General features: G+C 42.2%; 2 protein-coding genes across 3 annotated transcripts; one reads left to right on the top strand and one right to left on the bottom strand.

Moving 5' to 3' along the window:
* Positions 1 to 2762: 2762 nt before the first annotated feature.
* LOC111948233 (myosin-9-like) lies at positions 2763 to 4706 on the bottom strand. The gene has a single exon (XM_023960218.1). The coding sequence runs from the start codon at positions 4704 to 4706 to the stop codon at positions 2862 to 2864; it is 1845 nt and encodes a 614-aa protein (XP_023815986.1). The 3' UTR covers positions 2763 to 2861.
* Positions 4707 to 6691: 1985 nt separating this feature from the next.
* On the top strand, positions 6692 to 27539 carry LOC101156988 (trafficking kinesin-binding protein 1). Of its 2 annotated transcripts, XM_020707142.1 has the most exons (18): positions 6692 to 6853; positions 8083 to 8277; positions 15315 to 15391; positions 15477 to 15593; positions 16388 to 16488; positions 16580 to 16685; positions 16757 to 16835; positions 18282 to 18412; positions 18486 to 18560; positions 18627 to 18764; positions 18841 to 18917; positions 18985 to 19227; positions 19299 to 19561; positions 21256 to 21374; positions 21452 to 21659; positions 22821 to 22926; positions 23391 to 23516; positions 23594 to 27539. In XM_020707142.1, exons 3-18 carry the CDS (start codon positions 15341 to 15343, stop codon positions 24177 to 24179), a joined length of 2526 nt encoding a protein of 841 aa, XP_020562801.1. In that variant the 5' UTR covers positions 6692 to 6853; positions 8083 to 8277; positions 15315 to 15340; the 3' UTR covers positions 24180 to 27539. The 2 variants fall into 2 exon arrangements, with proteins under 2 accessions (XP_020562801.1, XP_011479193.1); XM_011480891.2 differs by lacking the exons at positions 6692 to 6853; positions 8083 to 8277 and adding an exon at positions 14828 to 14936.
* The last annotated feature ends 232 nt before the right edge of the window (positions 27540 to 27771 follow it).

Below are 27771 nucleotides of genomic sequence, written 5' to 3'. Positions count from 1 at the left end.
TTGTTTGGATGATAATATCCAGCATAGCTTCATTTATGTAAAATAACTTTCAGTTCAAATGATGGACAAACGTCATCATCCAATCAGCGTTGTCCCATAGTACCTACTTCTTCCTGTTCCTGAATTGTTTTTCATTTTTGTCATTTCATTTTGGTTCCTGAAATGTTTTTATTTTTAATATTTCAATCAATTTTAATTCTGTTTTCTGATTTTTTTTTTTCATTTTTTTTTTTCAAGTTTTGGTTTTCTGAAATTTTGTTTTGTTCAATACTGCCTTTTAACATTTGTATTTTTTTTTTTTTTTAATTGTCGTGATCCTAAAATGTTTTTGTATCGACTGCGCTTTAATTTTTTAGGGGCTGTAATAGAAAAAAATCGGCAGATGTAACATAGATTAAAACATTAACGAATGGCGAAGAACAAGGTAAGAAAGTGCAGCGGGTTTTATGTGCACTAAGTTTTTCTCATGTGAAAAATCCCTTTATTAGGTAAATGTACATGTACACTTTATAGTTAGCCAGAGACAGAGCTACTACACAACTCCAAATACAGGAAGTATGTATTAGCATATAGTTACCAAACGCTAACAATGGAGCAGCATCTCACCCATGTAGTATAGAGGTTACATATAAATTTACCTAATAGAGTGATTTTTCACATGAGAAAAACTTACAGCACAAAAAAACCCACTGCACTTTCTTACCTTGTTCTTGGCCGTTCGTTAACATTTTAATCAACGTTACATCTGCCGTTTTTTTCTATTAAAGCCTCTAAAAATCAAAAGTCCCGCCCCACTGCTTCCCCGGATTTGACCTACAGATTTTGGCCAGTCAGATCAACCAGAAAAGTTACCGCCCCCAAGTGACAAACACACCCCCTGATCACTGCTCCCAAACCGAGCGATTGCGCAGTTAAGATTGCAACCATGCAGTCGTATAAAGGCGGGGTCACTCGGTTAGCATTGTGTTCGGGCAGTTGTAAGGTTCACTCACTCAGTTCATGAATGCACTCGCTCAGTTTATCTTTGCGCTCGTTGAATTGATGGCAGCCATGAAACGCCATAGTCTACTTCAGCCTTGAGATATTGTAGGGGCTCAATGAGGTTTTTTTTTAGTGTAAGGCTTTGGTAACTCTTTAGACAGAGTAAACTTCAACCTTGATAATGTCTTAATCTCTTGTTCTTTCTTTGTGTGAATTGCTCTTAGTCTGGCCCATCCCTTGGCATCAATAGACCCAGGCAGGGGCTATTAAATGGGGAATTTCTTGGGCACGCAAACCCCTCCACCACGATAAGGTGGCAATTCAAGGAGGGGGAATTTTTTTGATTGTTTTATTGCTTTCTAATATTACTTTTAGGAATTAGGGGTTATAGAATTTGGGGGATTTTTTTTCTGACAGTTTTATTTGTTTTATTTATTTTATTTATTTCTTTATTCTAAGTATTAGGGGACTAGAGTTTAGGGCGTTTTTTGGACAGAGGGAGAAACCAGAGCACCTGGAGAAAACCTTGTAGTAAAAAACTGTTTTATTTGCTATTTATTTTTATTTTATTTATCTTTATTATTTATTTAATCTAAGAATTATGGGACTAGAGTTTGGGGGATATTTTTGGACAGAGGGAGAAACCAGAGCACCTGGAGAAAACCCTGTAGTTTAAAAAAAACATTTTTATTTGCTATTTTATACATTTTATGTTATTATTTATTTATTCTAAGTATTAGGGGACTAGAGTTTGGGGGATTTTTTTGGACAGAGGGAGAAACCAGAGCACCCGAAGAAAACTCTGTAGTTTAAAAAAAAAGTTTGTTTGCTATTTTATACATTTTATGTTATTATTTATTTATTTTAAGTATTAGGGGACTAGAGTTTGGGGGGGTTTTTTGGACAGAGGGAGAAACCAGAGCACCTGGAGAAAACCCTATAGTTTAAAAAAAAACATTTTTATTTGCTATTTTATACATTTTATGTTATAATTTATTTATTCTAAGTATTAGGGGACTAGAGTTTGGGGGGGTTTTTTGGACAGAGGGAGAAACCAGAGCACCTGGAGAAAACCCTATAGTTTAAAAAAAAACATTTTTATTTGCTATTTTATACATTTTATGTTATAATTTATTTATTCTAAGTATTAGGGGACTAGAGTTTGGGGGATTTTTTTGGACAGTGGGAGAAACCAGAGCACCTGGAGAAAACCCTGTAGTTTAAAAAAAAGTTTGTTTGCTATTTTATACATTTTATGTTATTATTTATTTATTTTAAGTATTAGGGGACTAGAGTTTGGGGGTTTTTTGGACAGAGGGAGAAACCAGAGCACCTGGAGAAAACCCTGTTTTAGACTCAAGTGTCAGGCATTAAGGGGGGGGGGGGGTAACTTTCCACAACACTGTTGCCTGACCTCAAGATAAATACAACAGTGCTGTCACTAAAATATTATCTTTTTATTTAATTAAAGGGGTGTTGTGGAAAGTTATGCAATAGAAAAAAATTGAATTGAAGACACATATTTACAAGATACACATTTAAAATAGAAAAAGAAAAAAAAGCCACACGAGTTCCTGTCACCAAACTAACAATTAAATGTTTAACTCTTTAATACACACACATTTGGTGTGTGTGTATTGGGGATGGGGTTGTATGAGGCCTGGTGGTGTATAAGGGTTGTTGGGGCTTTGGTGTGTGTGTGGGAGCTTGAAGTGTGTGATGGTTGTGTGGGGGGCTTGGTGTGTGTGTGAGGATTGTGGGGCGACTTGGTGTGTGTGTGTGTGGGTTGTGGGGGGACTTGGTGTGTGTGTGGGTTGTGGGGGGCTTGGTGGAAACAGGAGGAGGAGGAAACTTTCTCTCCAGTGTGGTCGGGGGTCCACTTAGTCTTTTTTTCTAGACTTTCTAAACAGGTTCAGGAACCTCCGACCAGCACTTTTCTTTGGAGGCTTCTCTTTCAGCTCATCCACCTGCTGCTGTAGTTGGACCATCAAAGCCTCTTGGCTTTCACTGATGAGGGTCTCGTTGTCCTTGACAACAACCTGTAGGTGAGTGATCTGCTGTGAAAGGGTGGACTTTTCTTCTTCCAGTTGTTGTCTTTCTCTTTCCAGATGCTTCTGGCCTTCCAATTCTTTCTGGACTTGGGCCAAAGCAGCTTTTAATTTGGTGGACTCTTCTACCTCCAGGTCAAAGCTGAGTTTGGCTTGATTTGTTTTGACCCTCTCTTGTTGAAGCGCTTCTTCCATTTGGTGTAATTTCAAGCCGAGGTCAAAATTCTTCTTGCGATAGGCCTTTTTTACCACCTCAAGCCGTTCGTCTTCTTGCTCCAGCTTTTTCCTCAAGATGACTTCAGAATTGTTTATGATCGCATCTTTTTCTCTGATGGTTTCTTTTAATTTGTCTATGCCCTCATCAATATGTGAGAGCAATTCCATAAAGGTCTTTTCCTTTTGGTAACATGCAGAGCTGTCCTCCTCATACTTTCTTCTCAATGCAGCCATGTCCTGCATGAGGGAGGTGTTTCTACTCTGCCACTCTTCTCTTTCTTTAGTCAGCTGATTTTGTGCTACTGTTAACACCAGCTGATGGTTATATAGAAGACGCTCTTTCTCCCTTTCAAATTTTCTGGTGAGCTCCAAATGTTCCTGCTGTTGCTGCATTTTTAGGCCTGCCATCTGATTTTGTAGCTGGACGATGCTTTTCTTGGAGACCCTTTCAGTATTGCTTATGATCACATCTTTTTCTCTGATGTTTTTTTTTAATTTGTCTATGCCCTCGTCAATTTGGGAGAGCAATTCCAAGAAGGTCTTTTCCTTTTGGTAACATGCAGAGCTATCCTCCTCATACTTTCTTCTCAATGCAGCCATGTCCTGCATGAGGGCGGTGTTTCTACTCTGCCATTCTTCTCTTTCTTTTGCCAGCTGATTTTGTGCTACAGTTAACGCCAGCTGATGGTCATTTAGAAGACGCTCTTTCTCCATGTCCAGTTTGCTCTTGAGGTCCAAATGTTCCTGCTGGTGCTGCATTTTTAGGTCCTCCATCTCACGGAGTAGTTGGACGATCTTTTTCTTGGAGACTCTTTTAGAATTGGTTACCTCTGTCTCCCTGTCCTCCTGAGCTGTCTTTAGCTGAGCAATTTCTTTTAAGAAAGAGGACTTTTCTTCCTCCAATTGCTGCCTTTTTTCTGTCAGGTGGCTCATCTGTTCTTCAAGGTGTTTAGTTTTCAGAGCAGCATCTGCTAGCATCTGATCTTTCTGCTGGAGAAGCTCCTTCAGATGCCCTACTTCATCTTTCAGAGCAGTGATCTCTTGCAGTGCCTCTGCATTGACCACTGAGGTTGGCTTAGAGGTTGAAGTTAGCTTATCCAAAGCAGTTGCACTTTGTTTTTCCTTTCCCAAAAGTTTGACTTCCTCCGGCTGAGTTGATTTAGGGACAGAGACCGGCTTCACAGGAAACAGTGAAGCTGGGCGAAAGGAGAAGGTTGGAGCAAAACTTAAGGGTTTTAAACCTAAGGTTTGGTTTTCCGGGCAGATTTTAGGCATGGGTTTTCCCCAATCCTGCTGTCTTTTTGGTTGAGGAGTTTCTGGAGTCTCAGGAAATTCCTCATCGTCACTTTTAGAAAGGAGAGAACAATCATAATGAGGAGTTTCTGGCATATCAGGAAATTCCTCATCACTATAGGAAAGGGGAGAGTCATCATAGTCTTCGTCTGTGTCATCCCAGTCCATGAAAGTGTTAAACTCAGAAGTGGGCTCCTTCTCCACAACAGATTCAAAATTGCTGAGTTTGATAGTCTTTCGGGTTTTTCGGACGGAACGGCGTGTTTGTGATTCCATGGTACAATTAATTAAGATTTCTAATAAGAGTTTGACAACAAAGATTCTTTGTAACCAAAGGCACTTCTTAAAAAGAGGACCTGGTCTTTGGTTCTTTGTGATCAGCGAAACCTGTGTGCAAAAATGGATCTGAGTGTGAAGTTTTGGGTCCTATATCTGAACTTTTAACAACGACTTCATGATGATGTTGCATCATATGACATCATATGACATCATATGTTGTCATATGATGTATCAATTACATTATATGACATCATATAATATCATATGATATTAAATCATATGACATCATATAATATCATATGATATTAAATCACATGACATCATATGTTGTCATTTTATGTCAGCAAAAAAGACAAACTTTTTAAATTGTTTTATTTATTTATTAAGCTCAAATTAAAAACGATAAATAAATTCAAACAGCAGCAAAAACACATTATGACTTTAAAATGATAAATATTAGCAACATGAACATAAATTTAACACAACAGTTTATCACAAGTAAACTGTCCTCACATCTAAATGGTGAAGTATAGAAATGTTTGGAGATATTTCCCCCACATTTTCATTTGTCGTCATGAATAAACTGAAGCACCTTTCTTGCTCTTCTTGAGACTGCTAACTGAATCCCAACATAAACAGGAAGTCACTGGAATCATGTGATCATGATGTTTGGTGCATTGACTGTATACGAAAACTGGACTGTGCACCGAAAACCAACATCTAAAAAACAAAAATGAAAAATAATTTTAGAAATAAAAAATAAAAATTTAGAGTAACCAATTAACCTATGATGCATGTTTTTTGACAGTGGGAGGAAGCCAGTGTCCCTAGAGAAAACCCAGTCATTCATGGGGAGAACATGCAAACTCCACACAGAAAGGTCCCCCATTGATGTTCTGGTTCAGGTCCCTCAGCTGAGCCTTTTAGCTGTGAGGCCAGAGAAAATTAAGAAAAAGTTTAGGGAAGAGAAAAAATGATTCAGAATGCAGAGTATTTTGGACAAACAAGAATTTTTTTGCCCAACATACAGAACAGGTTGTTTGTCTCATCTGCCAATAGACGGTGGCGATATTCAAAGAATACAATCTACACTGACATTATGAATCCCGTCACAAAGATAAATATCATAGCTTGCGAGGGAAAATGTAAGTAATCAAACTCTCAAAGCTAAAATGTGGACTGTTAGCTCAGCAGACTGTGTTCCTATATACTGTATTTCCTGACTTTTTATGTGAAACATCCAGAGAGGATTATTTGATATCAGATTGGGTTATTTATATGTGGTTATCTTTCTGGCTTTCTGGAAAACAATACATGTTTAGACACCCCTGCGATCGTCTCACTTTTTCTGTTTTTTAACTGACCCTGGCTCCCAATCAGCGAATGGAAACGTCAAGTGGCCCCCACTGGAAAAAGTTTGGGGACCCCTGTTTTAAGCAAACAGCTTGGACCGATTTGTCCTGAAAAGCTGAACGTTGTCCTTTTTGTCAAAAGAATTGACTTGCCGTACTGCACCCCTGGGGCTGTGCCAGGTCGTTTTTGGTGATTGGAAGTGTAAGATGGTTTGTGTGAAAGGTATTCATGCCTGCATCATGTGACCACAGCTCTGTTTTTATTGTCCTTCCACCTCAGACTGAAGGGTTGTCCTGGCAGATCTGCAGCAGCTACACCAGGAGCTGCAGCAGGCTGGAAGTCTCTGCGGGGAAACGCATCGATCGCTGTGGACTTTGACTTCAAACAAATCACTTTGTTAAGAAGTCAGCCCCCACCCCCAAGAGGTTTGCTGATTTACTGTCTGCGTGACTGAGCCGGTAGGAGCTCCAGCGGCCCATGGCCCCTGCCTCCCTCCACCTGTGACAGGTGAGCCAAGCTGGCTTCCCCAGCCACCTCCCCTCCCCCCACCCCAGACCTGGACCCCAACCCAGACCCCAGCCATCGCTTCACTGAGGAGGAGCAGTATGTGAGCGAGGGGGAGTGCTTACAGCCTGAAGTAAACCGGGCGCCGCCCCCCTGCCGGGACGCCGAAACAATCACAGGTAAAAGGATGAAGATAATAAAGCTTCCTACCGTACTTTACTGAAAATAAAGACGTACTTTTGGTTGAAGATTCTTTAACAAAAGACAAAAACAGACCTTTCAATAAATTATTAATGATGATGATAATGATTATACTTAAAAATGCTAAATCTGTTGAATTCTTCATCCTGTGTATCGGCTTTGAACATTTCCATCAAGCCCAACACAAGACAGAGTGGCGATTCTTCTTCTGAGTTGCTGTCAGTTGCAAAAACTGATGCACACATTTACAGCGCCCTCTAGTGGTTATTTATATTTATTAAAAACAAAATCTCACATTGTCACACCATCACCTAAACTGTGCAAAAACTGCGACTTGTACTCTGAAAAATACGGTATGTTTTATTAGGGAAATTAGATTTTCAACATACCTTTATAAAAAAAGACCTTTAGGTGTTTAGAGTGAGCGTTTATCATTCAGTCAGATGTTTTTCAAACCATTATTATGGTTCAGGTTTGCATCCAGAGTTCTCCATCAAGCTAACGCTCAACAATGTTGGTGTTCTTGACAAAAAAGTTGTTGACTGATCGACTAAAAGATCGACTAAAAGACGAACTCTGAACATATTTTTGTGAAGACTGGGTTGAAATCTTGCATATGAGAGCCTCATCACTTCTTTGAAGCATGACGGTGGTAGTATCATGGTTTCAGAGTGGACAGATGGACAGGACCTTTGATGCAAAACAATTTCAAAACTGTGACAATATCGGTCCATAGAGACAGATATGGGAAAAAACAGGTCATAACAGAGTGAACGTGGAGTCAAAGCAGATTTGATTCCAATGGAGAGCCTAGGAAGAATCCAGGAAGAGGTTTATGCGAAGAAACTTCAGAAAAAGCCTTAAACTTAACAAACATAAATCGATCTGACATAAAGCACCAAACAGAGGTTAACAGAAGAATTAACTGTGTTCATTCAAACAAAAACTTTATTTAAAAGAGTTTGAGTTATACAGACTTTTTTAGCCATACAAAATATTTTGTAAAAAGTGTATCACCAAACAGCAAAAATCTTTACTTTGAATGTTTTCAGGTGCATTTTTACATGTAAAATTAAAATAATTCGTCATTTTGACAGGCAAAGATGCAGACATCGCTTTAAAAAGGATTTAAATGTTATACATTGTAATAAAGCAAGAAATGATTTACATTATTGCAAACAAATCATTTTCTTCTGTGTTTGTCCAGATGTGTGCAACAGCACCGATCTGCCGGAGTTTGAGATCATCAGTCTTCTGGAGGAGCAGCTGCCGGTGTACCGGCTCCGGGCCGACACCGTCTATGGCTATGACAACGATGACTGGCTGCACACTCCTCTGGTCGCATCGGATGCCAGCTTGGAACTGACCTCAGAGCAGATCGAGGAGACTCTCAAATACTTCCGTAAGTTCAAAACTTTGCATTCGGGAAGGAAAAAGCCGAGCTGCACAGAAGCACCTTAAGCGTGTCAAGAACATGCTGTCAGTTTTTATCACGTGGTGTTCTTGCTCTTCAGTTGCTCTTTTTTTTTTTTTTTTTTTTTTTTTTTTTTTTTAACTTGTCCTGTCCAACAGCTAGGCAAACAGATGAGAGCTGAGGGCCTCTTGTGTTGGACATATTTTATTTTAACAAGAGGGGTTATTCATCTTCAGACAAACCAAAGGTATGTCTGAATAAACCCCTTTTGTAATTGAGGCCAAACTTTATTAATTTCAATCGTGTTTGAAAATCTTTGGTGTTGGACCGGACGGAAAAGGAAAGAGGGGAAGAAGAGAGAGGGACGTTAGAGAGAGGGGGGGGTAGGAGGGTGATAATAGGAGGGGAAGGGGGGTAAGACCATGAAGCAGCATAGAGCAGACAGGTTTACTGGTTGTTTATCGTTACGGTACGGTTCAAATGTAGTACAAAAAGGGCGGGACCTGTTCACACACACTCAAATATTATCAACACACCTGCTAGCCGCAAAAATGTCCACATGTCAACATGTACACAAAACAGATAGTGTTCACGAACGCATACCTATGCCTTTAAACCAACTAGTGTGAAATCTTTCATTCATTCAATCATGCAAACTATTAGTGCAAAGGTGAGCTAACACCTGTGCTCAGGTGAGTGTTTATGTTCTTCTAAAATGGATGGTGGAATGTGAAAAGAAGGAGGAGGAGCGCCCAGCCACCCCCACACCCATACCCCCGCCGCAGCAGCAGCGGCAGCCGGAATTCCCCCAACGCCACACGGGAACAGGCAGGGAACAACCGCCCCCCGGGCGACCAAGACCGCCACCCAGGCCAGGGCCAGCAGGACCGCCGCAAGGCCCCCAGAGCCAGAGAGCAGGGAGGCGCTCTTAGGTTGCTCTTTTTTTAATATACTCAGGGATTTTTTTTCAGCTGAAGCTATTGCCGTTAAAGGTGCCGTGCAGTATACAGAAAATAACTGATAATTAAAAAATAACTACTTATGAAGTAACATTAGAGGGGCATCTAGGAAGATTCAGCGAACTGAAGATAAAGTTCTTTGGAAACAAAGAAACCAACAGAACAGAAGCAAAACAGACGAAATATGGAAGAATATTAACCTAAGCCAACAGTTTGGCTGTTTATGGAACTCAGGGAAAGACAGGAAGTGATGTCAACACATGAGTCAAGTCAAGTCAAGTCAACTTTATTTATAAGGCGTTTTTAAAACAGCAGAGGCTGACCAAAGTGCTTAACAACACAGGATAAAAAACAAAACAACAATCTAAAACAAACAGCATAAAATCAATAAAATAAATAAAAACATCAACTCACCTTGAGTCAAAAGCCAGGTAGAAAAAGTGAGTTTTTAACTTGGATTTAAAATCATTCAGTGAACGGTCCAGCCCAACCTGCATAGGCAGTGCATTCCACAAGTTGGGGCCAGCAACGGCAAATGCTCTGTCCCCTCTGAGTTTCCGCCATGCCCTTGGCACATCTGGGAGCAGCTGGTCAGCTGACCTAAGCGAGCGGGAAGGGGAATGCAGCTGTAGCGGCCCAGAGAGGTAGGGCGGAGCCAGACCATTTAAAGATTTAAAAATAAATAAAATAATTTTAAAACAGACTCTAAAATGGACAGGCAGCAGGTGTAAAGAAGCCATAACTGGTGTAATAAGGTCTCTCTTCCACGTTCCAGATAACAAGCGTGCAGCAGCGTTCTGCATCAGCTGGAGACGGGACAAGGATGAGTGAGGGACACCAAAGTTAAGAGAGTTACAGTAATCTAGCCGAGTTGTAACAAAAGCGTGGATTACTGTCTCAAAGTACTTTCTTGATAAGAACGATTTGACTTTAGCCAGCTGCCTTTACTGAAAGAAGCTGGGTCTCACCACTGAGCTCATCAGCTTGTCCAAATTAAAGCCATTGTCCATCTTCACTCCTAAGTTTGTGACAGTAGATTTAACCAATTGAGTGAGAGAGCCCAGAGCTATAGGGTGTGACCCACTGTTGCCACTGGGACTGAAGACAATCACCTCTGTCCTTTCCTCATTGAAGTGGAGAAAGTTAAGAGACATCCAGGTTTTCAGTTCCTCCAAGCACTCAATTTGCTGATGGAGTAGGCATCCTTCTTGGTTATTGTGCTTTCTAATAATGGAACCCACGGGGAACAAGTAAAGGGAGAAGAGCAGAGGCCCAAGGACTGAACCCTGCGGGATCCCGTACAGTAGAGGAGCAGGGGAAGACTGAACATTATTAAGGTTTACACAAAATGTTCTATCTTTTAAATATGACCTAAACCACTTCAGAGCAGTGCCACAGATGTCTACCAGTTGCTGTAATCAGGAGATCAAGATGTTGTGATCTAGTGTGTCGAAGATCCAGTAGCACCAGAACCACATGGTCCCCAGCATCTGTAGCTAAGAGGAGGTCGTTAAACACCCTGAGCAGAGCTGACTCGGTGCTGTGTAGGGATTTGAAGCCAGACTGGAAAACCTCAAGGTTGCCATTTTCATTTAGAAAATCCTTCAATGGGACACCGACAATTTTTTCCAGAATCTTTGAGAGGAAAGGGAGTTTGGAAATAGGCCTTAAATTGGCAACACAGATGGATCCAGGTTACGCTTCTTGATCAATTGCTGCAGATGCTAAAGATCGAGCTTCACAAAATAAGACAAGAAGTCAGGAAAATTCTATGTTTTAATAAATGAATTGTTTCTACTAAATACATGGTTTGGTGGTTCAAGCCACATGGTGGTGTAGTGGTTAGTAGGGGTGTAAGAAAAAAATTGTTTCAGCGAAATATCGCAATAGTACATTTGACGATATTTGTATTGATTCAAAATGCTGTCAGAATGATATTTATTTAATTACTTATGAGCGTCCTTCAGCGTCTGACTCTTGTTTTTCACTTAAACCCTCGACCGCTAATTGGCAGTAGAGCAGACGCGGAGCAGCTCAGATAAGAACGAGTGAAGCATTGCAGCTGCACAGCAGCTAATGCACATAGCATCAACCAAAATGCTGTAAAACAGTATACATATCATATATATCAGGTATATATAATTATATTTATATTATTAACATTACATATATTATAATTATATATATATTAAAATACAGTTGCAGTGCTTAACATTGTGATTATTAAATATATGAAATTTTACAATTTTATTAAAGCGGACGACTTATTGAAATTCAGGTAGAGTTTTTTCTAGGTCATACTTTAAAAAAATAGATAGAAAATGTGTTCCGGTACAATATCGGGATACGTATCGTATTATGAGGAATCTAGCTTTGAAATAGTTTTGTCCACAGACATGTCAACCATGAGCTCAAGTCAACAGAAAAAACATTCAGTTACGTTTCTGTCTGGGAACATTAAACTGCATCCACTGCTACCTGGTATACCCTTTGGGTTTGAGGAACGACTGCTGTCTCTCTCACAGAAAGTATTTCAGTTCAAAATGTTATGAAAAATAAAAAAAATGTATCACCCACTGCAAAATGAACCTGTACACATTCAGACCGAAGTCATCAACTCCACACTGAAATGGCAACTATTGTGTCTGTTTTGATAACTGACACCTGGAATCTGACGAAGACGGAAGATATGTGAAAAAACACAACCGTGGCTGATAAAAGAGGAACATAAAATGTCAACAATGACTCTGCTTCTGAGTCAGACTCCAAGTTGGTCAGTGATCAGGTGGTGTCGTACACACTCCTGACAGTCACATGACTAAGTCCAGCGGTTGCTCAGTTTACTTTGTATCTTTTTAGGTTTTCTTAATACAGTCAATAGTTTCATTACATTTAAAGCTGTTTCCAAATGAAAGCGATTAAATGGACAAAGATCTCTGCTGAGATTTGAACCACAAACCCTTTTGTGAAGAAAAGTGCCCAGTGTGTAGAAAGTGCAGGCCAGCTTCTAAGAGTGCGAATGCTGAACAGTGTATAATATAGTGGGGCAAAAGAGTATTTAGTCAGCCACCAATTGTGCAAGTTCTTCCACTTAAAAAGACGAGAGAGGCCTTTTTTGGTGAGTTTGGGTTGGTCCTGCAGTGTAACGGCATGCACGCTGCGGGGAAAAGCTGCAGCTCCACACTACTGGTGCAGTGTTGTGATGGAGGATCTCTGAAGGTGGTGTAGTGGTTAGTTCTCACAGCGAGAAGGCTCTGGTTTGAATCCTGGCTGGGATCATTCTGTGTGCAGTTGTGGGTTTTCTCCGGTTTCTTCCCACAGTCCAAAAACATGCCTCACAGGTTAATTGGTGGTTCTCAGTTGTCCTTAGGTGTGACTGTGCGTGTGTGGTTGCTTGTTTCGGTGATGGACAAGTGAGATGTGCCCCAGCTTTGCCTGACAGTAGCTGGATAGGCTCCAGCATCCATGTGAGCCTGAACTGGAAAAAAACAGGTTTAGTAGATAGATGGAAAGATTCTCCAGAGTTTCAGCTGAGGTTTAATCTGCAGTCATGACGCGTTAGGACTCCTGGTCAGGAGTCATGACCAGTACTGCCTGAGGGCCCAAAGTTAATTGATCACTTCATGGAGAGATTATGTGAGTCCATTATTGATCTTTAGTTCCAAGAATAATAGAAATAATTGATCATCAGCTCCCTGATAGATAAATGTAAAAAGTTTATGATCACTAAATGACCTTAGACGTACAAACCTCATGTTATCTCTGTCATGTTTGGGTTAAAGTCCATCCTAAAGGAGTCTGCGGGTTTCTTTTTTTTCCCTTTGGCTGAAAGTTACTGTCATAAACAGAAAAATGGAAACAGCCTGATAACAAGCGGAGTACTAGTGACGTTTCAATGTGATTATAATTTAAGACCAACAATTTAATTTATTGTTAAATGTTTTCCTTGATCAGGTGGCTTCAAACATTTCAGCAAAAGCACTTTACTAATAAATGACTATTGTCTTAAATGGAAGTTTAAGTGAATAAAAATCAAAATATCAACAATTTATCTGGAAAGACTTCTGTAGAAAATGAATCTGACAGAAAATAAAATGGCAAAATTCTCTACATTTGATTAAATGTATCGAACTGTTGAATGTAAAACTGTTTCAAAGCTGAGCTTAAACTTCAGGATTTAAATTCTGAGTTTGAAGATGAGAGATTTTCCAGAACCTGCTGAGATGATGAGGGCAGACATTTCCGGAATGAAGGTTTGCTTCAAGAACATTTGATCAAAAAAACAGATAAAACGGTCAAATATAACTTTAATTACTCCTTAAGCTGTCAAGTCAGAACTTATCAGAAAATGTTGAAGCCTGTGGACATTAAGGTGGATCTTAGATTCAGACCAACTGTTGGCACAGCGACAATGGGACTGAAAATGAAGCCTGAGGGGGAGGGGCATATTGACTGGAGTTTCCTCTGCCCACCTCAGCTGTGTTCTTAAAATGGCAAGTGGGCAGGGCAAAGTAAATTTTGAAGTTCTGTTGGAATCACTGACTGTATTAGAGAACTGGACTGAGTGAGTGCGACATCTCCCGTAGAAAATGCTTAACTTCTGGCTCAAACCCAATGAAGTCCATTTTCTTACACCCGCAATACAGACGCTCCCATGTTGGAACCAGATGACGTCAGTAAGCAGTGATTGGTACAAGTCGGTCTGAGTTCATGTTTCTACGGCAACCACTCTCGCCGGTTGTTGGGAGTCCACACCCTTTCCACCTGAAAGCGGGCTACACAAAATCAAAAGTTTCAAATGTTCAACTTGAGACCACACCCTTTTATTGAGACACCTGATTGGTCAGTTTACAACTTCAGTGACTTGCACTGCAGAAAAACATTGCATAAAAATTGAGGATTAACTAGACTATATTAAAAAAAGCTACCAGAGAAAGTGTTTATTCTGACCAATAAAATGACTGAGTAATAGCTGTTTATTTCTCTATAGAGGTCAATGAGATTTTGGCTTCCTGGAACCAACAGTTACTTCCTGTTTGGAACACCAGGGGAGAGGAGTCACTCAGTACAGTTCTCTATACAGTCAGTGGTTGGATTTCTCCACCTCTTTTGTCTCAGTGCCTTTACCCTAAAAATAGACATGTTTGAGTTTCACTAAAATCAAAACAGATGGTTTAAAAATTGCAATTTTAATCAAAAAATCTTGAACATAGGTTGTAAATAAGTAAGTCTGGTCAAATCAAGTAGAAAAATAGTTTTGTTTATATCTTTAATGGTTGACCTGCTTCTTGAACTAAATCCTGCTAAAGGGAAAGTTGGATCTCATCTCCTTGAGGTGTTGGTTGAACAGTTTGTTGGCGTTCTTAGTTCATCTAAAAGCAGGACTTCTGCGTTTGCAGCAGACTCTTGTTCCAGTCTCTGTCCAGTTCTGTCAGGTTGACCATCAAACATAGATCATTAATGAATTCAAACCGTTTGCCCCCCCCTCCCCCCCCCGTGCTTGCCTAACTCATATTGGCTGAAGTGCCCATGTGGGCGGAGTTTGTTCAGTCTGTGTGGATCAAATAGAAGGTGAACCGTTTAGTGTTGTGAGGCAAGACAGTAGAATGGACGGTGAGAGCCGGGTAAAGGTGGTGGTGAGGGACAAGCGTGAGCTGGAGGACTGGTTCTGCCATGAAGACAAGAGCGGTAAATTGTCTTTTCCTTATCGACACATTGGTTAAAGTTCAGACCTCTGCTCTGTGAAAAGTGTCCTGCATGGGATTAGTTTTAGCCTGAATTTGCACAGAATAACCTTAAATCTTAATCTTAACCTTGACTTGGACCTGATTCAATCAAATCATCTTTATTTATAAAACAAGCTGCTGTCACTTTAATAAAATAACAGTGATTTTTCAGCACACCCAACACTTTATTGATCAAAGCTCGCAGGTCAATAATGGTCGACCCCTCGGGGGCATCACACCAATTTGGTGTGCGCCATGGAAAACAGCCTTTTCACCGTTACATCACAGCTGGAGGAGGCGTGGCATCACCTCACACTCGCCGTGTTCTGTGTTTCCACAGTGCTATGTGCGGACAGGGTGGGCCAGATGACGAAGACCTACAATGACATCGACGCTGTCACACGTTTGTTGGAGGAGGTGAGACGTTCTCCTGTGTCTTCTGTGAGTTTCTTCGTCGTAAAGGATCTGAAATGTCCACCAAAGTTCTTCTTTTCCACCGTAGAAAGAACGAGATCTGGAGCTGGCTGCAAAGATCGGTCAGTCGCTTCTCAAGAAGAATCGAACTCTGACCGAACAGAATGACTACCTGGAGGAACAAGTGGGACAAATCACAGAGGAGGTCTGACTTCACACACAGCGTAGATCGGGGATGCCCGATACATCAATTGCAATTGAGTAGTCGATCCTGAGGACATGTGGGAAGTAGATCACAAATAAATAAACAAAAAAAGTAAAAATATGGTGCCATTGGCTATATATGAGAACTGGAGTAAGTGTGACATCATCTCTAACCAAATGAGGTCAATTCAGTCACCATGTTCTTTTAAATACAGGCGCCGCCATGTTGGAGCCAGACTGTAATTGATTCTGAATCATTGTTTCTATGGCAACCACTCTCACCAATCAGGAGTGAGCTTTTTGGAGGGCCACACCCCTACCACTTGAAAATGGGCTCAAGAGAATCTGTCAATCAAACGTTTTGAATGTTTTACACGAGGCCACCTGCTTTTATTCAGGCATCTGATTGGTCCGTTTATATCATATTATATTTATATTATTATTTCTTGCATTAAAGAAAATATATCATTAAAAAAACACAAGGATTAGCAAAAATATGTTGAAAAAAGGTATCAGAGCGTGCTTGTTTTTGTCGACTGGCCCGCGGTCAGTCGCTCACAAAGAACCTCAAATAGAACTCACATAGAAAGTTTGGCACACTGTACGATTTGGCGTTGTTGACATGACAACTACTAACCCACAAGTCCAATTCAACAAGCTGTTGATGACAGAGGAATTTTTAATCATATTCAATCTGCTTTTCATAATTTGTCTCGTCTCAAAAGTAGCCCGAATGCCAAAAAACCAACTGTCGAAGCTTGTTCCGTGTGGTAAACTGTACCTGTGCTCCTCCAGGTGGCCCAGCTTCACCACGAGCTGAACCTGAAGGATGAGCTGCTGCAGTTTTACACCAACGCGGTGGAGGAGAGTGAGGACGAGTCCAGCAGCTCCCCCACGTCAGCTTAATGACCTTCTTTTTAAAAGGGAAGCATCATACGAGCGTGGAGGTCAGTCTGTGAGTCCTTTTATTTTGTTGGTGCCCTTTAGAGATAAGAAGATCAAAGCAGAAACTGCCTCAGGCGGCTTTGTGAGCAACACCCTGCAGAGGCAGCTGAAGGACTTGGAAGAGGAGAACCTGTCGCTGCGCTCTGAGGTGACTCTCCCCCGTCACATCCTGGTTTCCACGGAGTTGAGGGGAAATGTTGACTTTGACTCTGTATGCAGGCCAACCACCTGAAGACTGAGACGGAAACGTATGAGGAGAAAGAGCAGCAGCTCGTCAGCGACTGTGTCAAAGAACTACGTAGGTTTTTCTAGTAAAACATTTTCTATACGATTTGAAACATCTGTAAACTTTTTTTCAGAAAACTAAAAGAACAAGACTTGTTGAAAAACTATAGGGCACTCTTTCTCATCATGCATGGAAATATGATAAAATCATCTACCGAAATCAAATCTAACTATTTATATTGAATATTTTCTATACATCATATCTCACAATGAAATAGAAATCAAACACGAACAAAATATAATTAAAAAAATTATAATATTATTAACCAATAATGGGGCAGAAATGACCAAAGTAAAAGGTAAATTTCATTCCAAAAGGAAAGTGAATAATCAATTCATAAATGAAAAGCTTCCTTTAAAGTGCAGACATAAGTATGAATGTATCTGCAAAAATCCAAATATTATGGTAATGTATGAACAGTTACAAATAATAACTACAAAAATAAAAAAGGTAAGTGTTAATCTTCAATTTAAAGACACTCCCCAACTTACCCTTTAACTATTTTCAAAGCATTACCAGCTTTTTTTTAATTTATTTTTTTCAAATTACAGGTTTGGAGAAGTCATCCTCTGTTCTGTAATGAATAGGGATGAGGTATTTTTTAGGGAAAATCTTCACTAACTTCACTTTTTTTATCTGGAAGATAGACGGTTGTTCGATCGTGTCGAAGCGTTACTAAAAGAAAAATTCACTCAGAAGACTTCGCCCCCTTTTACCCACAATTTTGACCTCAAACAATGATGACTTTACCTGGCTGTGTTTGATTAGGTGGTAAATGTGAACCCATTGACATTTGATGCATTAAGCCACCCAGTGGTTACATTGCAAACTGCCCTTCCTCACAGCACTTTTCAACTTGTCGTGTATTAATGGACTGGTCCTATACTAAACACAAAATACAGCAAAACCAAAAACAGGAGGTGAAGTCAAAAGGTTGAAAGTTTCAAAATTATCCAATCAAAAATAAGGCAAATTTTCTCACAGACAGACGCTCATTAACGATGAATCCAGAGCCATTTCCAGCAGAAGAAAAGTCTTTGATTTGATTCTGTACAATCCAAAATTTTGTGGGGACTGACACACCCACCAGGATTTGCTTCGCCCACTTTAAGAACTTTCCAAAAATGGCAGTTAGGGATGAGAGCTTGCTTGTCTTTAACCAGTGGACTTTTTAGGAACTTCAACATTTGGTACTTCCTCCTTAGGGTTATTTTGGGAACAGAAATGAAGGGTTGAAGTATTAACAGGCAGGGAAACATTACTCATCGAGAACTTTAGGTGTTTTTCTGCTTCAAGATTTTTTCAGTAGTCGGTGTAAGAGTGAGATGCTGCACAGACTTTAGAGCGCAGTGTGAAAGTGCAGCAGAGCAGGTGACGGTGTGACACGTCTCTGCTTACCCCTGTTTTTGAGTGTTTCTTTCCCTTCCACCGCAGCCTGACTATCCCCTTTCCCTCCAGGGCTGTCCAGCCTGCAAATCTCCGTCATAGCCGAGGAGCTGGCTCGTAAAACTGAGGATGCATCCCGGCAGCAGGAGGAGATAACGCACCTCCTCTCTCAGATAGTAGATCTGCAGAAAAAGGCCAAATCCGTGAGTATGCTTGCACTCTCCTCCCCTGTGTCTTTTGAAGAAGCTGGCGCTGAAAACTAAAACGTCTGTGCAGTACGCTGTGGAAAATGAGGAGCTCTCCCAACATCTGCTGGCAGCTAAAGACGCTCAGAGGCAGCTCACCGCAGAGGTAGGTGCCGTGTTTGTGGATTGATTCCCCCCCGCAGGTTGGTCACTGACAGGTGTGATTCAACAGCTGCAGGAGCTGGAGGAGAAGTACTCGGAGTGTATCGAGATGCTGCATGAAGCTCAGGAGGAGCTGAAGAACCTGAGGAACAGAAGCTACCCCGCAGGGACGCCTCGACGCTATCACCCTCTGGGGCTGTTCCCAATGGTTAGGGGGTGCAGCTTTCATGTTTGTAAGAGTTTGTCCACGTCTTCCTTGTTCTAAAGGGTCTCTGGTGCTGCAGGATTCTCTGGCTGCTGAGATTGAGGGAACAATGAGGAAGGAGCTGAGCCTTGAGGACCCGGAGTGTGAAGAACAGAAGTGAGTGCAGTTTCAGAGCTTGGCTACCTGAGCCAGTGGAGAAGGAGCTGACCTTCGGTGTCCGCAGGATTCATCGGAAGCGCGTTTTCGAGACGGTGAAGAACATAAACCAGGCGGTGCGTCAGCGCTCTGAGACTCCAACCGGCATCCCAGGCTCAAACCAGTCCCTGTCGGCACGAACGTCGCCCCAGTCCAGCGGGCACTCCACGCCCCACTCCTCTGTGTACGGCGGGGACATCAGCGGAGACGGGGTTACCCTTGACAACCGAACGCAGAGCATCCTCATGGAGACAGCGTCCAACCAGGACAGGTGACGGGGAGAGGAAAGGTCACGTGGAGGAGGCAGAACTTCTTCTCATTATTTTGGTTTTGTGCCAACAGTGCAAAGAACCTGGACAAGAAGACGAGCGGCGCCGAGGACCTTCGGGTAGCCCTGCGCCGCCTCTCTCTGCGCCGCCAGAACAACCTGAGCGAGAGGCGCTTCTTTGAGGAGGAGCGAGAGAGGCGGCAAGGAGGACAGGTGGGGCTGCAGGAGAGCGTCCTGACCCCGTCCGACAGCATCATGTCCCTGGGGAACCTCCACCTGTGGGCCTCGCGGGGGCCCTACCTCCCAGACAAGCTCCAGATTGTGAAGCCGCTTGAAGGTGAGGGGGAAAGCGGGAAAAGCCGCACCCTGGAGAGAAGCTGGGAGGGAGAGCAGCGCCGCGGGGTCGCAGCCAAAAAGGGGAGCAAGCGGGGATGGGCCAGCGAGGAGAGTAGGCCTGACAGCCGGCACTGCCGACTGCTTGGGGAGGGGGGGGAGAGGGGATGGGGGTGGGCCAAGAGGACCGGGGCTGTGATAGAGAGGGAGAGAGGAAGGAGGTGGGCCAGAGACCGTGCTGGCAGCAGGAAGAGGAGGAGCGCGAGGGAGAAGAAGGAACGGCCTCTCTCACTGATGCTCTTTAACTCCCTCTGGTCTCTCATGAACAAGTCGGGCAGCTACTGCAAAGACACGCAGCCCAGAGAGTGGCTGTGATTCACATTTCCCCTCTATGTTTACCTTTTTGACTGCATCCATGTTTGCTCTCCCACAGGTTCACAGCTGGGTTTTGCTCGCCCCTTGTGGTTGTAATTAGTCTTACATTCAGTAGCTATGAAAGTCCCTCTGATCATCTTTTGATCTTTTGTCAAAGTGTTCCCAGTGGTCTTTTAATTATGATTTTGCCATCTTTAGCCAAAATGTGAAAAAAAACTGTGTAATTTTTTAGGACATAGTTTCTACAGAATGGCAGAAGTTTATTAGAAATTTACCTCCAAGTTGTGGGCGGGCCTGATAGCGCGGAGCAACCCCACTGCCCTTCCCCTCCCCAGAGTATTTTCTACTCCCCAATTAGCTCTTCGTCTAACGGCATTTTTTCGTCTGCACCTGATTTACATCGGTTTGAAAAAATACATACTCAGAGATGCAATTTAAAGCTTAATTCTCTTTATAAATGTCCTTCATCATCAGAAAAACGCCACAGGAACACGTTAAGTTGTTTTTTTAAAACAACGTCAAAACCAGACAATCTCATCCACCAAGTTTAGGTTTTTAATGTAAATCATTAAAAATGTGTTGTTTTTTATTGTTATTGAAATTTCTCTCCCTTTTTCATCTCCCTTCATTATTTCTTTCTGGCTATGTTGTAACCAACTAATAAAAACCTTTTCAACTTCACTCCTTTTCTTCTTTTTTTACTTCACGTTTTTATTTACTCTTCATGACTTGTGTCTCATTTGTTGGTTCTTTGTTGTCATCATAACCAAATACATTTGTGTGCTCATCAAAACCCCATTTTAACCCTGAAACAGTCATTCTTTAGGCGTTTGTCAAGTTGTAGGTTTCTACTTTTTCTGGCTGCTTTAGTTTGAATTTTTATGAGATCTTTGAGTTCAGTCATCCATTTATTTTAGTTTTCCTCCTTCAGTTTTCATTTGGTACATGTCTGTTCTTCCCTGAAACTTGCATCCACATTACCTTGTGGGTTCTATTATCACAGTAGTTTATTCTGCTTAACTGGAACCCTTTGACTACAAGTGTAGAGGGTTAGCTCAAATTTTAGCTTGGGTCTTAAAGTGGAAGATTTTTATGAATTAAACTTGTGTTTGGTTTCTTAAAAAGTAAAGAGACATTTAAATTCTCAGAAAATGCTTCAGGAAAGAGAGTTCTATTGCTTTAAAAAGAAAAAAATGAAATTGAAATAAGGAGTTGGGGTCCATGGAAAACGATCCTCCAAGAAGAAGCTTTGTGTGAAGTAAACGCGTTCCAGGTGAGCTTCAAAATGTCTTCCTGTTCTTCTGTTTGGTGTGTGTCCTTCAGGGTCCGCCACGCTGCACCACTGGCAGCAGTTAGCGCAGCCTCACCTCGGGGTGATTCTGGACGCCAGGCCAGGAGTCGTTCCCAAAGGTTACAGACCCCTGGAGCTGGAGCTGGAACAGGTGAAGCCTGTCCTCCGCTGTTTCCGGGCTAAAGCTCCAGCCGGTTCAGACCCTGAAGTTCAGGTTGTCATCTGCAGGTGCAGCCGTGGGGCGGCTTGGAGGAGGACGAACCCGGAGAGCAGTACTTTCAGAACCTGCCCACCTCATCAGCTTCAGTCTCTCCAGCCATGCCCCCCTCTTCTGACCCGACTGAGACCAGCTCAGGGCAGCCTCCACCTCGCCTCGCTCCTCCTTCTCCAGCATCCCCATCGCCGTCGCCTCATCTCAGCAACACAGATGCACTGGGTGAGAAAGGACTCGCTCATCAACAATCTGCTCTCAGTTTTTCTTTAACCCTCCAGAGAGGAAGTTTAGCTGATTTAAAACCAGTGTTTACTTTAATCCTAAACGATGCCTCCATGGATCTTTTTTCTTTCTCCGTTTAGCTTAATGTTTCAGTTGTCAGTTTCAGAGTTTTTTCTTTATGCACAGAAACACAAACAGGCGAGAAAAATTGTAAACAGGCAAACTATAAATTGCTTTTTCTGCAGTTTCATGTGAATTTATTTCACTACAGCTCTGAGAGACACAAGAGCTCTGAATGACTTCCAGAACAGCCTCTTAGAACATGGTTGTCTTATATTATTTTTAACTCAAAAACACAAAACCGTGACAGGATTCCTTCTTTTTAAACGATTTTACAGTGGTAAATCAAATCAAAGTGTTTAGTTTAAAATTGTTTTGCCTTTAACCCAAATGGTTTCAGAACACATAAAAAATGCTGCTTTAAGCTGCAGAAAATCTCTGCGATCGATGCAACCGAAGCATGAAACGGTCTGGATGTCCAGCACCACAGTTGGATGAAAGGACGTCCTCCTCACAGCAGCTCATCAAGAAAAGATGGGATGAAACCATCAAGAGAAGGATTTGTAAGATCAGAAATTTACAGATGAACACACGATGCAGGCCATTTCCAGGCTTTAAATCTTCAAAAAATCTGAAATGTCAAGAAAAGACAGCACAGAGTCATCTGTGTGGGAGTATATGGGATGCTGGGAGGACCTCCAGCTGCACGTGTTTATTGATGGTCAGGAAAGAAGCAGCAGGATCAAACCTGAGCTCTTTGCAGAGATAAAGCGGTCAGATTCTTCTGAAAGCAGAGGAATTGATTGGTCGTCTGTCCAAAGTCTTGACGTTCGGATGTGAAAGACTAGGAATTTTCTGCTCGAGCGTCAGTCCGAGGATCATCATCCACCAAACCCTGCAGCTTTATAAAAACATCTGACAGAAAGGTTCAGCAAATGACAAAGAATCATCTGATGTGCTGCTTATTCAGTTTTGTTCACAAACCAAAAAAAAAGACTTTTTAAAAACTATTTCCACATTGATAACATACAAATAGTCAGTTCTGTAGCTGCTTTGTGAAACCAAAAACTGATTTGTCTTCTGCTTTGGCATGACTTCCAGCTGCATACTTCCCCGGCAAATGTATGCCTCACACCAGCTCCACCTACACCTTCACCACCTGCCGGATTCTCCACCCAACAGACGAGCAGACGCAGGTCACGCCCAGGTATGAAGGCGGCCCCGCAGCTGCTGAATCATCTGTAATCCATGCGTTTATTTATCTGTAACCTTTGCCTAATTAGAAGCTACACAACATGAATTTGGGACTGCATGGTGGTATGCTGGTTAGCACTCTAACCTCACAGTGAGAAAGTCCTGGTTCCAGCTGAGCCCCTGCGTGGAGTTTGCATGTTCTCCACGTGCATGTGTCGGCTTTGTCTGGCTTCCTCCCACAGTCTACAGACATTCTACTTAGGTTCATTTGTGTGTCTTAATTGCCCCTTGGAGTGTGTGCTTCTGCGTGTGTGTGTGTGTGTGTGTGTGTGTGTGTGTGTGTGTGTGTGTGTGCGTGGCCCTGCAACAGACTGGTGACCTGTTCAGGTTTACTCCACCCAAAAATGACAAAAATTAAATTTTTAGAATTTTTTTATTTAAAAAAACAACACCATTTTCTTCCTATAACTGCTGTAGTCTGAATCCAACTCCTGCCGCCTCCTCCTGTGTGATGACCAGCTCGTTGTTGGCCACGCCCACTGGCACTCCCTGCACTCCGCGCAGACTCAGCCTCCGCCCGTCTGAGTCCTCAACAAACCTCAGGCAAGACGCTACACAGAGCTTTGGGAATCTGTAACGGTGTCGACTTAGTGTTTCAGAAACTGTCTTTGTCCACACAGAGATGCAACTCGCACCACCAGCACCTCACTGGGTTTGGTTCGTCTGCTCCAGGAGAGGGGCATCTCTGCAGCCATGTACCACCAGAGCCAGGAGCACAGTCAGGGAGGTGGAGGAGTCCTGCTCAGCACCTCCGTCGCTCCAATCCGAGCACCCAACCCTGACTTTCTGCGTCCCCCCACCCCTCCGAGCTCCCCCACCCGGCCGGCCATCTCAGCTGCCTCCTCCAGCGGGTTCGACTTCAAAAGCCCCTCTTATGACAACTTCCTCGCATCCAAGCCGGCTCGATCCATCCTGAAGGAAGTGACGGGGGGGGCACGAGGCAGACAGAGAGGGCGGGACTGTGAGAGCCAGACGGATGTCAGTGTAAGCGTCCATAACCTCAACCTGCTGGACAAGGTGAAGCGCCTAGGAGTGGCGGGGGCTCCAGGGGGCAGGGCCATGAGTCCCGGGCCCATACTAGGGCCGTTGGGGGGGCTCCGCAGGTCGAGCTCGCCTTTTGCTCCGGACAGAATGAGGAGGAACAGAAGTTACCCAGCCATGGTGTCAGCCAGCATGGCTATGAAAGGCCCGGGGCCACAGCCGTAGCCTGGACCTCCTCTGGCTGTGAGGACAGCCAGGAAGGTGAGGAGGAACCGAAACGTGGACTGACAAAGAGCTCCATGTGACACCACCAACCCCCACATCATACTCCAACTACACAAAAACAAACACAGGGTAGGAGTCATTGACTGTATATGGGAGCTGGAGTGAGAGAGTGAGTCTGACGTTATCCATAGAAAATGTCAGACTTCTGACTCCAACAAAAGGAAGTTTTCTACAGTACGGATGCCGCCATATTGGAGCCAGACAACATCAGTAACCAGTAATTGGTCCGAGTTGGTCTGAGTCATCGTTTCTATGGCAACTGCTCTCACCAGTCGGGAGTGAGCTTGTTGGTAGGCTACACCCCCTACCACTTAAAAGTGGGCTACACAAAATCTGTCAATCAAAGGTTTTGAACGTTGGATGTGAGACCACCTGCTGGGGGGTCACTCTATCCAGTTCTCGTGCAGTCAGTGGTCGTAACCCTGAAAATCTCAACCCTTTCTAGGGTAGTTTTGCTTTTGTGTGCTCAGATTTTAGAAAACCTTGTGTGTGTGTGTGTGTTTTTTCTTTTTTTTTCAGTGTTAAGCAATCAAACATGAAATGTTCAGACGCTGTTACTGATATGTACTGAGAAAATCCAATCATGCTGCTCAAAAATCAAACTCTTGCTGTGGATTATTTCACAAACCTGCTGGGGAAACTGAAACCACTCGTTAGCTTTTGCTTCAGAAGCACAAAAGTTAGTCAACCTCCTTTTTTCTGTGTAAATAATCAAAATTAAAAGTGTTACTTTTAGTGTTAGCATACAAATTTCCACAGAAAAAGAACCCCTCCTCCAATAATGCAATAATTGCTGTTCCCCCAAAAAAATCTTTATTTTAACTACTTTAGGTTTCAAAGGGAATTTAAATATAAGGTCAACTTTATTGGTAGCTGAGTTTTCACACAAATCCCATTCATGTTACTGAAATGAAATTTGCCTTCTCCTTTTTTCTGCCAGCAGAGGTCCCTGTACATTCAATGCAGATTGTAAGTTTTGAATCTTTAGACAGAAAGAAAGCAAATTTTATTTTGAAATCCCCATTTCTGTTCTCCACCTGGCACTGTTTCTTCTTCTGTGGTGCCATAATTGTCAATGCTTCTGGCATGAAAATGTTTTGTTTCAAATGTGCACTCAACGGTACAGGTTTTATTTTGTCCTTGTTTATTGTTTTGTTTTGCTTGTTATTATTTCTTTTTTTTGTCAAACTGCAGCTAATAGCCCCTTAGCAAAAAAGTACACTTGAAATAAGTATAAGTAAAAGTATACTTTAGATCATATATGTGTAGTGGAAGTACCGTATAGATAAATACTTCTTCAGATTCAAGTGGAACATTTTAAGTTTACAATATAAAGATAAAATGTGTACTTCAAGTATAGTGCCTTACTTTTATTATAGACTAAGTATACTTGTAGTACACTTAAAGAGAGTACTTTTTGCTAAGGGGTGAAAAAGTTGTGTGTTCATCATAAAGTTTGCTTTAGTGTCGCGTCTTATCATAGCAGAAGCTAAAGGTGACGGCAACACAAGATTTCTGCAATTACCAGAAACACACAAAATCATCTCAACTAGCTGCTGTGACCTCTAATAATTCCAAAACTGATTAGATGCAATCTGGGACCTTCTGAGGGGTTGATCTAAGGCCAAGATTTTTTTCAGACTCGATTCACTATGTATTTTATGCTGATTTCAAGCAGCATGGCTCCATTTTCTATCTTTTAGCAAATGTAGGAAGTATTTCTGCATTACCTAAACCTTTCAAAATAAGAGGATTCTCAATTTTGCTGAACACAGGGAGGCCTAACCTTTGCACACAACTGTAAAACATTAGCATGTTACCATCATAAATAAATAAGGTGCCATTTGGAGCATGTTAGCTGCTGTTGTTGGATGCAGATGGGCTGCTGAAACCTCAGACACTGTGGAGTTCATTTAATCTCTCAGAGCTACTCTGCTGGCTAGACGTTGCTCTCCTGCTCGCCATTATTCTCCATTTTGCTCTGATTGGCTGCGTAGCTTCGGTAGCAAAAATCTCTGCCTTTTTTTTACAGCTGAAATACAATTTTATAATGTAAATATTGTGAGATTATTATTTGTTTTGGAGGAAACGAAGGTAAAGTGTCTCACAGAGATGAGGACTTTAGACTCAAAGTTAACTGGATCTGACAGGAGAGGACCAGAACTGGATTTTTTAAACGTTCATTTGATTCTTGCCTCTTGGACATCACAGTGAGATCTAACAAGCGCTAAATCTTTGTTCCTGCCCTTCATTGCAGATAAAAGCCTGACTGTTATAGTGAACCGTCATTATTTACCAATAAGACGACTCCAGACTTGAACCTTTTGGTGTCGCTGGTCCACCTCGTTCCTCCTTAAAGACGTTTCCTAAAAGCATCAAACATGCTTGAGCTTTGTTTACTACTTTCACACACTGGTGGCAGCTCAGCTGCCAAACACTGTTCCCAACCTTCCACCAGAGGCAAGGTGGGGTTTGGTGTCTTGCTCAAGGACACTTTGACACATGGCAGGAATCAAACTCCGATCAGAGGCCGACCGCCCTACCGCTGCACCACGGTGGGTGGTAGGTAGTGATTGGTTTGATGAGTTTCCAATGAACTGAACAGATCAATACCCAAAGAGGAGCTGGTCAGAAGATGTAGAGGTTTTTTCCTGAAGCTTTCCTCTAAAGACCCACTCTGCTGAAAATGATGTTTTTGGTGTGTTTAACATGTTCTTGTGGCATTTTTCTGATGACTGAGGATATAAAGAAAACTAAGCTTCAAATTGCATTTCTGAGTATTTCTTTGTTCAAATCAGGAATCGGGAGCAGACAAGAAATGCAGAATTTGTTGGGTTGGGGTTGTGAGGGGCTGTAAAATAGCGGGAGAGGGTTTAAACAGGTAGGTGATGGAAGGTGGGAGCGGGTTTACTCCGAGACCCGCCCATAACTCAAAGGTGAATTTCTAATGAACTCCTGCTGCTCTGCAGAAACTATGTCCTAGAAAATGACACAGGTTTTTCAATTTTGGTTAAAAATGACAATCATAATAAAAAGAACGCTGGGAACGCTTTGAAAAGATTAGATCAAAAGATTATCGGAGTGGGACTTTGAGAAACCTTAAGCTCATGAAGTGGCCATGACCAGACTTGCCTGTATTTATATGAAGTTATTGGTTTGTAAACATGTATGTTGTTCTGCACACTCCACATTATAGTCATATCCACTGAAATACCATAAAGACGCTTTTAAAGGAATTCCTGTAAAAACGGAGAAAGCATGTTATCAGGGTCTTTTCAAAATAAACGTCATCAAATCTTATACTTTTGTCCACTGTATTATTTTGCTCTTTATAAAACTAATGATTCATTCCAGACAGACATGATGATTACAGGAAAGAGAGTCCAGACATGAAATGATTATTGATGCTCCTCCAGCAGATGGTGCTCACAAATAACTCTGAGAGAGGGTGAGGAACATGGAGCGTCCGTCTGCCTGTATCAGCTCCCTCATAAATCCATTACCTGCTCTCCATCTGCTTTAGGGGCTATGG

Source organism: Oryzias latipes, chromosome 11 (assembly GCF_002234675.1).
Source record: "Oryzias latipes chromosome 11, ASM223467v1".
NCBI lineage: Eukaryota > Metazoa > Chordata > Actinopteri > Beloniformes > Adrianichthyidae > Oryzias > Oryzias latipes.
This window is presented reverse-complemented; position numbering and strand designations above follow the sequence as displayed.

Excerpts from the sequence above, each read along its gene's own strand:
- LOC111948233 (XM_023960218.1), bottom strand. The coding sequence starts at position 4,706 with ATGGACTGGGATGACACAGACGAAGACTATGATGACTCTCCCCTTTCC.
- LOC101156988 (XM_011480891.2), top strand. The coding sequence starts at position 14,855 with ATGGACGGTGAGAGCCGGGTAAAGGTGGTGGTGAGGGACAAGCGTGAG. Across the intron at positions 15,392-15,476 it reads TCACACGTTTGTTGGAGGAG|AAAGAACGAGATCTGGAGCT; the intron begins GTGAGACGTTCT and ends TTTCCACCGTAG. Across the intron at positions 18,561-18,626 it reads AGAGGCAGCTCACCGCAGAG|CTGCAGGAGCTGGAGGAGAA; the intron begins GTAGGTGCCGTG and ends GTGATTCAACAG.